Below are 12,216 nucleotides of genomic sequence, written 5' to 3'. Positions count from 1 at the left end.
AAAAATTTTCAAATGAGCTAGATGGAAAAGAGGAGCTATTTATGAGATAATCTCACAGGCCTCCTCAAATCAACGAAAAGCATAAACTAGGTGGTTGGAGAAAAAAGAAAAACTGCTCCTAAGAAACTAGCCTACACTCCCTAGTACTGTTCCTGACTCTTACTCTTTTAAACCCCTATAGTGACATTCTCCACGGCACCTGCTTTCTGTCCCATCCCTGCAGGTGTATGCATCCTTCTCACAGTCTCTCTTTCTGAACTGGATTTTTTTACACCAGAAAAAATAGTTTTGCATGGCTATAATATTCACTTACACTAGGCAGAATTAAAGCTAGTATCAATTGTGGTTTGACTTAAAAACAAGATCATAACTAACGTGTTGAGGAGCGATTCTAGGAATGTACCCAATATACATTAACTAGTCACTCACTGAAAAGTCTTTTTCATAATTAAGAAGATAACGATGAGATAAGAAGTTCTTGTTAACCATTTATCTGACATCCACATCCTTCCATCCTCATTGCTCACAAAATTACACCAGAAAAGTTAGAGAACCAGTAACATTCACAGAAGTATTAAAAACAGAATTAGTGGGGTGCCTGGGTGGCTCAGTGGGTTAAGCATCTGACTTCAGCCCAGGTCATGATCTCACAGTTCGTGAGTTTGAGCCCCACGTCAGGCTCTGTGCTGACGGCTCAGAGCCTGGAGCCTGCTTCGGATTCTGTGTCTCCCTCTCTCTCTGCCCCTCCCCCACTCTCACTCTGTCTCTCGCTCCTTAAAAAATAAACGTTAAAAAAATTTTTTTTTAATAAAAAAAAAAATAGAATTAGTAGGACCAAATCTTGTCCAGTGTGCTATTGAGGAAAAATAAAATATATAAACAGGGAAAAAAACAAACAGAGAAAAACTTACTTGCAGTATCCTGTACCATTGTGGTAGGTAACACATATTCCTTCATTTACACAGGGCTCATAGCTGTCCCGACACTGCAATGCTAAAAATAAAAACAAATGCATATTAGAAATAAGTCACTAATCATAACCCTCAGACAGCAAAGAAATGTTACCCAATCTAGGTCAACATCCATTCCTATATCCGACCTGATCTGGGTTTCCCTTTAGAGGTTCAATCAGGTTTTCTTGTTTGCTTGCTTTGTTTTGTTTTCGTCCTTTGGCTTCTGGGGTCATAGGAGCATGGAAGTTCATCCTAGGAGTCTCTTCCTATAATAACTGTTCTGTAGTCTTGAACGATGCCCTTAATTATCTGTGCCTCTATCTCTTCAGCTATTGCATCCCTATCTCCCAATGATACTAAGAAAATTAAAGCTCTAACATCCATGATATGCCATGAGCACCTTTAAGTTTGGAAACATAAGGATTCATCAATGAATATTTAGGAAGACCTGGGTAGATATCAGGTCACCATGATATTAATGAATTACCTAAGGCTTCGAGTGAAGTTTTAAAACAGGCCACTTTAATATGTAACAGAAATATCAATAAAACTCATTGAACAAACTGTAATTGAGAGCCTAGTATGTATGAGGCACAGTACTAGGATCCAGAGTGAAAGGGGAAGTGGAATACATAAGAAATGAATAAGACATAATCTCTAGCCTTAAAGGGCTCACACAAAGATGGGGAGTAGACCACAAATACAGATTATAGAGGAGGCGGGGGGTCAAAGTAAGGAAAATAAAAAGTTAAAGTTTTATACATGCAGATAAAACAATAACTTTCAAATTCTTAAACTCCAGTCCTTTTATAAGGCAACAAAAAGGCGTTTCACCACCACAATCCCTCCCCAAAACAGACTACTCAGAAATAAACAGTAATAGTAGAAACTTTCATTGATTTCAGCCCGAAGAGAAGGGAGGCTACCCAAAGTCTACTACTCACTTGCTGGTTAACTACAATACCTTGATTGTTTAGCTTTCAGAGTTGGAATTTTCATCCCCAAAATCCTTATCATGAATCCTAATAACAATTGGAAAGGCAAGTCAGAAAGCAACCTAGCCAAACAATAAAAATCAAAATTGAAGTTAATTAATTTTTCTGTAAGATTATTAAGATGTCCATTTCCTAGGATGGTTATAAACCTGAAAGCAAAACTGAGAAGTGTCCACCTTTGAGTTTCCTCCAGCCATACTACTCTCTGAATAAACTGCTCAATATCAGAGGCTGTAGGCCTGCCCTGCTTGGGCATCAAAATCAGCTTCTTTTCATGGTGCGGGCAGGCACAAGCTGCATGTTACAACAACTCCATTAACAATTACTGAGTAAGAACCCTCTATTTTCCCAGTACTGTGACCAATGGATGGAACCATTTGAGGACATGTTTACAGAAATCTCATCCCTTAAAATAATAATATTTTAAAAATAGTAATAACCATAGCAGCTAACACACTGTACTTACTAAATATCAGATACTATTTTAAACACTTTGCACAGACTAATTCAATGCTCCCTACGACCCTATGAAGAAGTTAGTTTCATTATAACAGTTCCGCAAAAAAGGTAAGTGACCTGCCTACCGCCACACCAGTGAGTTAAAGAGGCAGAATTTGAACCTAGCGAGTCTAGATCCTACAAGAGAGTCTGTGCTCTTAACTTCTGTGATACACTGCTTCCCAACCTCTGGCATTTTTCTTCTCAGGATAGGCAGAACAGGTATTATTAGACCCATTGACTAGAAAGTGGAGGCCAAGGAGGTGAGGTGACCTCCTCGTGGAGCATCATACCACACTAGCTGTGCCAGTGCTGGGCCCGGGACCCAGGTCTCTTAGTGAGTCCAGCCCCATCTCTATGGCAGCCGTTGGGATCACACAGTCACTAAGCTGCAGCCTGAAGAGACAGATTCAGGAAGAGGGTCATCTTGTTGTCCATATCCCACTTCCCTGTAGGGCTCAAATGCTCCCTCTTCCCACACTGATAAGGCCAATGCTACAACTATAATTAAAACAGTTAATGTCAGGTTATTTCCTCCATACCAAAGTTCTCAAACTGTTTTTTTCATTCTCTTTAGACACTTTTATTAGTTTCAATGAGAACTTCCTGACTTTTTTCTATTTGCTTTTTTTCTTTAAATAAAAAAGAAACCTGTCAGTAGGAGAGGAATGTCCTGCAGGCAGGGAGCGGGCTAAGCTGCAGCCCTGTCCTCCCCATGCAGGAGTCCTGGCGCAGGGGAGACTTGAAATCCTGCCTCCAGCACTCGCCTACTGTACTACTGCAAGTACAGCACAACCTCACGGGGGCTCAATTTCCCTACCTGTAAACTACACTGGCATGGACTAAATGCTTCTGAAGGTCTCCTGCGATCCAACAGTGACACCTCCCTCGTCAAAAGTATGTGAATGGCATACCTGGTGCCTGAAGAAATCTATGCAGAAGGACATTAAGGACCTAGCCACCCATGACTCAGAAAGCCACGGGTGCAAAAAAAAAAATTACAGTCTGTTCCTATTAAGTGTCCTGGCAAATCATTACAGTGACAAGTTCAGAGAAACACAAACAACCCAAAGTCAGTATGTGGCAATCCATCTAGCAAATAACTTTACAGCCTAGCCTTAGTGAACCAATCAAATTCAGTCACCAAAAAGGAGGTGGGCTTACAGGGCTAAAAATTAATGCCATTTGGCTAATCTTTAGGATCACACTACCTTGACCCTTTAACGTTTACTAAGCCATGGTGCTCAAAGTGCGCATCAGAGTCAACTGGAGGGCCTGCTGGACCCCAGCCCCACAGTTTCTGATGAAGGAGGTCTAGAAGGGGCCTGGGCACTTGCATTCCTAACAAGTTCCCAGGTAATAGTGATGTTAAAGTCTGAGGAACCATACTTTGAGAACTTTAAGGAATCCTCTAAGGCTATACAATCCACTGGAGGTCTCAGGTAATCTAGACAGTAAGATGTTGCCTGAATAGACAAAAGAAAAATAAAGTAAAATTTGAGACTCATGACTTGGCTTAGGAGTAATCTGTAAATGAATAGTGTAATTATGTGCCATTCAAAGAGAAGTTAAAACTTTGATAATTTGAAAAAACTGCAGTGAGACCAGGAAAGATCTCATTTCAAAATTCAATTTGCTCTTCTTCCAATGTAAAACATTTAAATTTAACAGTGAAATTGAAAGCACCTTTGTATTTGTAGAGTAAAAAACAAACTGCTCAATCATACCCCATTTACAGAACAGATGCTTACACTAATGTCTTAGTAGACTCAGAGAAATGAGTCACTCACAAAAAGGGTAACTTTTTCCAAAATTTTCATCTTAAGCCACAGTGATCACTCAATAAATACTGCTGACTTAAATCAATCTCATATACTGTATGTGTGTGCATGCATGCCTTCCTCCCCGCCAAAAAGGGGTGAAAACAGGAGAAGCAGATTTCATTTTTATCATTCCATCACTTGGCAATGTGATACAAAATCTAGACACCAATTTCTAATTTTCACATATTTCCTGGGCAATGTATTTGGGGACTACGCTTCTAATGCTGAGAACACACTTACAAAGCATCTACTCCATGAGGTACCAGCCCAAATTCAGGGATTCCACGGTTAACAGAATAAAGTCCCTGTCCCCGTGAAAAGGGAAAGAGAGATTATAAATGAATAAATAAATAATGTCATTTCAGACAGTGGTAAGTGATAGATTCTGTTGGAAACAGAACCTGGATTTGGGAGACAGAGTAACTACAAAGGCTGGATAGGGTGACTAGGAAAGGCCTCTCTCAGAAGGTATCTTTGAGCCAAGATTTAAATGAAAAAGAACCATGAAGATGTGGGAAAGAGTAATCCGAAACAGAGAAAGAGCAAGTGTAAAGGCCGTGAGATGGGAATGAGACTGGTGTTCCAGGTGCACGTGGCTAGCGACTATTTAGCAAGGCAGAGAGTGGTAAGAGGCAGGCAGGGATTAGACTCCCACTTCTGGTCTAAGTGTGAAGGTAAGTACTGCTTGGCTTTAAGCAAGGACAATGACACCATCAGATTTGTGTTTGAAAACAGTGACGATTGTAAAATGTTCCAGTGAGTGAAAGGTTTCTTTTTTACATATGTGTATATAAATCTATTCAAGTCTTCCCTTTTTAGAACAGGTTGAAGATATCCATTCTCTTAGCTCCCCCAAAATGGTAAGAATTTTACTCTAACCTCATCCAATCTCCCAGAAGCCCCACTTGCAAAGTGTTGGTCCAGCACTCTATAATCTACATTGACTTTCAGTTCTACTCAATTCTCAGAACTTACTCTCAGTTTGGCTTCAGAAGAACCAGACAAGAGGTCTATGCAGTACCTTCACACAATGCCATGGTTCACACTTCTTCCAGGGACAGGCCTTTTCTTACGTCTTCCAGTCTACACCTTCAGGCTCGCCTTCAAGACTGCAGCCCACCTTCCCTGCCCAGTGCCCTCCCACCACAGTAAATGCAGTCTCTCCCTGGGACGGATCACCACTGCCCTCCAGGCCTCTACCTGCTTCTCAGCTTCCTCTGCTGCCACTTCCCTCCACCATCTACACTCTACTCACTCTTTGGAGGCCCAGCCCACCTCCTGCCTCCCCCTCATAGCCTCCGAGTCTTAAGACATTGATAACTCACTCACAGTTTAGCCCTTAATTCTATACGGTCTTCTCTCTCTGCTTGTCCATGTTTAAGTTCCCAGAGGATAGAAGACCTTTCTTCTTTTCTATCTATTTGAGGCAATATAGTTTAACGCACCAGCATCTGAGCTTGGATTCTGGCTCCACCATTTACTATCTGTCTCTGTATCCACTTTGTGCTTCAGTTTCTTCACCTGTAAAATCATCTCTCAGAACCCTGGTAAGAAATAAATAAATTAACCACTTAAACAGCCTCGAACAATGCCTGATACATAAGTAAGAACTCAAAAAAAACCTAGCTCACATAGTAGGTACTTAAATTCTTGGTAACTAAATGCATGATAAATGGTGCCTTTAGGGAAACTTGTTATATCAATCAAACCCTAGTTTAAACATACTGAGAAATCTAGAAAAATAGAAGAGCCCCAGGCAATTTAGGATGTAATATCATTAGGTGAAATAAATTCTTCCCAGTTGCCATCGATAACAATCTAATAAAAGACATACTGAACTACTACTACTACCACCAAAAAAAAAGAAAAGAAAGAAAAAGCAGAGGTCACTGCTTAAAAAAAAAAAGTATAGTACTGCAATAGTACTGCAGGAATAAGAAGCCACTCACTAAAGGTACACACTATATATGAGCAAAAATGTCTTTCAATTTTAACATGGTTCTATTACTATTGTTTGAAGAACTTACTGTGAGCATGGCCTTTTACTAGGCATTGCATGGAAATCAAACAAATGAAACAATTCCTATCCTCACAGTCCATACAATCTAATGAAGGGAAGTTAGGGGTAGGGGCAAAGAGAATGTGATCTACCCAAATGACTCTGAGATAAATACAAACAAAATAAAACTTGTTTTTATATCTTTAGCAAACCCTCTTCATATCAATTTCAGGACCACCCTAAAAAGAGCCGCTAAGAAATACAACCCAAACCCTTGTTGTTTAGCACTGTGTAACTCAGTCCAGACAAGGTTCTAGAATCGATTCAAGTTTATTGACCTTATTTGTCTATAAATACTACAAAAAAACAGAATAAGCTGTCATTGATTTTGACCAGGTCCAGGGCTTCAGGAATCTGCCCATTTAGGGACTGGCCCAAGGTATCCTGACTTGATGAAATCTTCCTTAAGATTTCGTCTAGGCGTCTGCCTAGTTTTCCAGGGCTTTTCGGTATCATGCCAGCTACATATCATTGGTTTAAAAGCCTCCCTTTGTTTTACGAATCTCTAACATGAGTAATTAAGTCTGCACCCCAGCCAGTTGTAATCTGAGCAGCCTTCAGTGTGTTTCACTTGTTGCATTAACATGTAATCGCTGTGAATTGGCATTACTTGTTGCTTTGTAGCCTCTTCAAATAAGCCTCTGTTGTCTATCTCACATGATTTTTTTTTTCCATATCCTGCTCCACTGGTCTGCAGTGTGGTATCTGTTTGTGTTTATATCCACTGCTCACTCAAAAGCCGTTTTAATATCTTAAATGGGTGGGGTTCCTAAAATATGTGAAGAGAAGGTATACAGGGCCTTTTGAATTTTCTCTTTAACGTTTATGCAAATTTTGAGTACCAGCATTTGAGAGACAAGTCCTCTGAGTTTATGCCCTAGGACCTTGGCTACAGCTAGCTGCTGCTGCTGCTTCAGGCACATGGTGTCTAGAAGAGACCCGGTAAAATGAACAAAGCAAAGTTTTCCAAAATGACTGCTTGCATTATTACCAAAAGTAGGAGAATTGAGGGCAGACAGAGAGACATCAGGGATTTGCAATAATTCTCATAGCACCCTGTGATTTCAAACAACAAACTTCCACTAAACTTTTTATTCCATTTTTTGGGATCAAGCCATGAAAAAAAAAAAAAATCCAAACAAACAGAAGTGCAGAAGCTTCAAATCCCAAGTGGTACATTTAAATAAAAACAAAGTAGAGAAACATCTGTCTTCCTCTTTGAAATTCATCTTGATTAAAAGGCAAATAAATACAACAAGGAAGATACCAGTTTTTATTTTCCTGATAGTGTTACAAGGATTTCTATGTCCTTTACAGGTATCATCTAATAGAAAATGTGTTTCCTATTTAAGAGATGCTAATACCAGACCCATAAAGATTGAGGCTTAGGCTATAGAGTTCATAGCAAAATAGTATTACTTTTCAAAAAGAGGTATACCTTGATTTAAGAAAATATAACCAACAGAAACTGAAGTTATAAATTACATAAGGGGGGGCGCCTAGGTGGCTCAGTCGGGTAAGCATCCGAATTCAGCTTAGGTCATGATCTTGCGTCTTGAGTTTGAGCCCCGCATCCGGCTCTGTGCTGAAAACTCAGAGCCTAGAGCCTGCTTCAGATTCTGTATCTCCCTCTCTCTCTGCCCCTTCCCCACTCATGCTCTGTCTCTGTCTCTCTGTCTCTGTCTCTGTCTCTGTCACTCTCTCTCTCAAAAATGAATAAACGTTAGGGGCGCCTGGGTGGCTTGGTCAGTTAAGCGTCTGACTTCGGCTCAGGTCATGATCTCACGGTCCGTGAGTTCGAGCCCCGCGTCAGGCTCTGTGCTGACAGCTCAGAGCCTGGAGCCTGTTTCAGATTCTGTGTTTCCCTCTCTCTCTGCCCCTCCCCCGTTCATGCTCTGTCTCTCTCTGCCTCAAAAATAAATAAACGTTAAAAAAAATTTTTTAAAAAAATGAATAAACGTTAAAAAAAATTTTTTAATAAAAATAAATAAGTAAATAAATTACATAAGGGTGTTTTTGACATTACTAATGTAATATTCATTTTATAAAGATAACCATCCTAATGAGTTGATGAATCTAGAATAATCTTTTATTTTAAAAATGTCAATTTTGTCTATTTTATACTATTAGATTCACTGCAAAAAACAAAATCCATCAATATTTGCTGTGCTATATTGACATATACTATGCATTGTTATTTACTTTTTTATTTTTGTCTTCTTAAAGACTGCAGAAAAATTTTCATTTATGAGGTAAATAAAATGAATAATTATAAAAATATATTTATAAATCAGATGTGGCCAATTTGTTAATAATCACTTCTCCACACATGTGCATTCTTTCACTTGGAAAATACTTCCCCTCCCTTTCTTCCTTATCCATCTAGCTTACTCCTACCTATATTTCAAATCATAGATAAAACAATACCTTCCTTAAGAAGCCCTCAGAGACCCTCCAGTCTGATTTAGATGTTCACCCTCTGTGCTCCCATTACATCCTAGGTAGATTTTTTTTTTTTTTAAGTGCTGGCTCACCTGTCTCTCTCCCTCATCTCTGTGCAAATTCCCTAAGATACAATTAGCTCATCTTTGTCTACCTGGGACCTAGCCCAGTGCTAGAACCGTAAGCAGGTATAGTCAATACTCAAGTTATTCAATGAACTATCTTTAACACAAAACCTATTAACAAAGCCAACAAGTCAACACCCAACTTGTGTTTAAAATGTTCTAAGGCCTCAATTTTAACAAGCATAGTGATCCCAAATGTGACTGTGCCTAATTCTGATATCATTTTGTATAAGCAGTAGAAAAGTAAAATGAGAAGGAAATAATGGTGCAAATTTCCTGGCCTTTAACAGGGAAGAGAAGTTGAGGAAGTGGAACCTTATTTTTCTAATCTTCACAAAACTAAACATATTTGGAAGCTCCTGCCTTAACATTTGCATGAATTAAAGATGCAGCTTCCCCCACTCTTCCCCATGAATCTTAAGCTATGTGTATTATGGTGAAGAATTGATTTAAGGGGTGCCTGGGTGGTTCAGTCAGTTGAACGTCCGACTCTTGGTGTCAGCTCAGGTCATGATCTCACAGGTTCTTGAGTGTGAGCCAAGCCCCACGTCAGGCTCTGTGCTGACAGTGCAGGGCTTGCTTGGGATTCTGTCTCTCTCCCTCTATGTCCCCCTCCCTCCCAAAATAAATAAATAAATAAAGTTTTAAAAAAATGAATTAATTTAAATGAGTTGAACAAAAGCCAAAGTAATTTACATCTAAACAGCAAATACAGAAAACATAATAATAAAAATTCCAAGTGAATGGTAAGCTAAGATCATATGTTTTCATTATATAGTACCATTTTCCCCAAGTAGATTCACTAACACACATCCACAGAAAAATAAGCACCAATCTGATCCAAAGTAGACCTGATGTATTTCTTCACTATGAGCATCTAACCCTTTGGAAAATGACACTGATCAAAATAATTACAGGATTTATATATCCAAAAGGTTCATTCAGGATCTCAGTATAATAAAGCCCAAGTGCAGGGGGTGCAGGGCGCCTGGGTGGCTCATTCAGTTAAGTGTCTGACTTTGGCTCAGGTCATGATCTCGCGGTTTTTTAGTTCGAGCCCCACGTCAGGCTCTGTGCTGACAGCCTGCTTCGGATTCTGTGTCTCCCCCTCTCTCCGCCCCTCCCATGCTCATGCTCTGTCTCTCTATGTCTCTCTCTTGGTCTCTCAATAACAAATAAACGTTCAATTTTTTTTTTAATAAATACAAAATAAATAAAATAAAACCCAAGGGAGGAAGAAGCTGTATCAGATCTAGAAGTTAAATTATTCTCTATACAAATATATATATAGTGATATATAGTGGTCAAAAAAGGCCAATCTGAGGAGTTATTCCATTGTCTTATATCTTCTATTACCTCCTCTGTTCTATGATGTATATCTGTTCTGTTATCAGAAACAAACTCAGCCTGTCACCAATTTCCTGTGCTTTTAGTAAAAGCTCCCTTTTTAAAGCTTTTTAAAGACTATTTTGTTAAATACAGCTTCATTTTTTTTAAAAGCTCTTAATTTTAAATACATGCTTTTAAGTACCCTTGCTGGAAAAGAATTTTATAAATATATATAATCTTCTTGCTACCCACCCAAGAGAAACAAAAGTGCTCTTTTAGCTTAAATTGTTCAGAAAGCTTTTTAAAAGGAGCAGACAATTTCTATTGTTTGTTAATTTAGAGGTAGAGAACAAAATTATGTTAAAAATAAAAATGAAAAAACCGGAGACTGTTACATTTTATAAAATCATGGAGAATTCCCAAAACCAAATGGGGTAAATCCAGAGAACACCCTAGATTTCTTCATGGGTATCTCTTCTGCAGCCTTTTTAAAACATTGCTTTGGTTGTAGCAATGAAGGCTACTCCCAAGAATCAAGTCACCAGAACACCGTAAACTGTCACCGTATGACAGAAAGTCTGAGTCCAGCATAAAGCACCTCTACGTGTTAAGCTAACTGTTCTGAAGCCAGGGCCTGAAGAAGCTAAGATCGCAACACTTGGGTTATTTCTACATTATTATCTGGGTGACAGAGGTTCCACATCTTCATCCAAAACCACTACTCACCTGTGGACAATATTCAACAAAACTCCTGCACATATCACTGAGAATTGTCTAAACCCAAGAGCTCAAAAGGTCCTACCCAGAATATTCCAGATAAGCACAGAAACCTTCATTGTGAGGAAAATGTCTAAATGTGGAGATGGTAAATGTATACCATTCCCATTTCCAGGAACATGTCTGGGATAACAACCTTGGAACAGAGGAAGGTAGACACTAGGAAAATATCAAATCTTTATTAACTACTGAGGGAAGAAAAAAACATGTAATATAGCATCAAACTTTAATTTTTATTTAGTTTTATTTTCAATCACTCCCTTCTTTTCACTTGTTTCTTCAAACACAGATCAATGTCAACTCACACCAACATAACTTGGGCCCCAGGGTCAACAGAAAAAAAGTAACAATAATGTACACTTAAAGGTGTCTGATGAAGAGCTGATAATTTCAATGTTCAATCAGGTCCTCTTTAAACCCCTCTCCTCTGACACACAAACCTTTCAACTACTCATATTCTGCTTTACTGTGAGTGTAAGAATTTACCTCTAAGACTACTTAGGTTTCTATGGAGCAAAAACAGCCCCACACACTGACAGTCACAATCTGGTGTGCAAATGGACATGGCCCTCCTTGCTCATCCAGTTGTTGCTGTGGATGCCCAAAGAAAGGCAGTAAAGGCAGAAAATTTTGTCTACACTAATAAATGACCATACCAGAACTTGAAATTTCCATGTTTATTTTTTAAGAAGGAAGGAAACCTAGGTTTCTCCATTTGCAGCAACACCTGGCTTGGCAAACCCAAAATTTATGTTGCCTTCATGAAGGTCTTCTTAGTTCTAGAGAGGCCAAGAGACTTCTCTTGTTTCAGCTTTAGTCCAGAGTTCTCAGAAAGAGCTACAGAAATAATGTAAACCTCAATATATTAAATTAAAATTGAGGGGATAAATCCTATTAGGGGTGTTGACTTTCTGGAGCCCAATCTTCCTCAACTCCTATGAATGAATCACAACTTCCTAGAGGAATTAAAAAAAAAAAAAAAAAAAGGCAGATATCCTAACCCACCACCCATTCCATCTGCTTTGCCGCCTTTCTCCTGCCTGGCAGCCCAGGCGGGTTCCAGGAAAAGATGGATTTTGGACTGAACAATACCCATGCCATGTCTGTTCTACCTAGTTTCAACCCAGCTACGATGTTAGGCATATGGTAAATGTTCGAAAAATGCTTTCAAAGCCAAACTGTTGAAGGAGCAGGCCAGTTTTCTATCTCCCTCCA

The 12,216-nt window shown here is 39.1% G+C and overlaps 1 protein-coding gene across 2 annotated transcripts in view; it reads right to left on the bottom strand.

Annotated features, from left to right (window-relative positions):
* NOTCH2 (notch receptor 2) overlaps positions 1 to 12,216 on the bottom strand; it is a 163,964-nt gene that overhangs the window by 122,262 nt on the left and 29,486 nt on the right. Inside the window, exons 1-2 of one of the 2 annotated variants that reach the window (XM_049618357.1) lie at positions 5,715 to 6,155; positions 912 to 993 (exon numbers count right to left, since the gene is read on the bottom strand). In XM_049618357.1, the coding sequence (XP_049474314.1) occupies positions 912 to 993; positions 5,715 to 5,802 (170 nt within the window). In that variant the 5' untranslated portion in view covers positions 5,803 to 6,155. Of the gene's footprint in view, positions 1 to 911; positions 994 to 5,714; positions 6,156 to 12,216 lie in introns of those variants that run through there. The other variant, XM_049618358.1, reaches the window with a different exon arrangement.

This window comes from Panthera uncia (assembly GCF_023721935.1).
Source record: "Panthera uncia isolate 11264 chromosome C1 unlocalized genomic scaffold, Puncia_PCG_1.0 HiC_scaffold_4, whole genome shotgun sequence".
In the NCBI taxonomy this organism is placed as follows: domain Eukaryota; kingdom Metazoa; phylum Chordata; class Mammalia; order Carnivora; family Felidae; genus Panthera; species Panthera uncia.
Note: the sequence above shows the minus strand (reverse complement) of the source record. Positions and strands in the feature narration are given on the sequence as shown.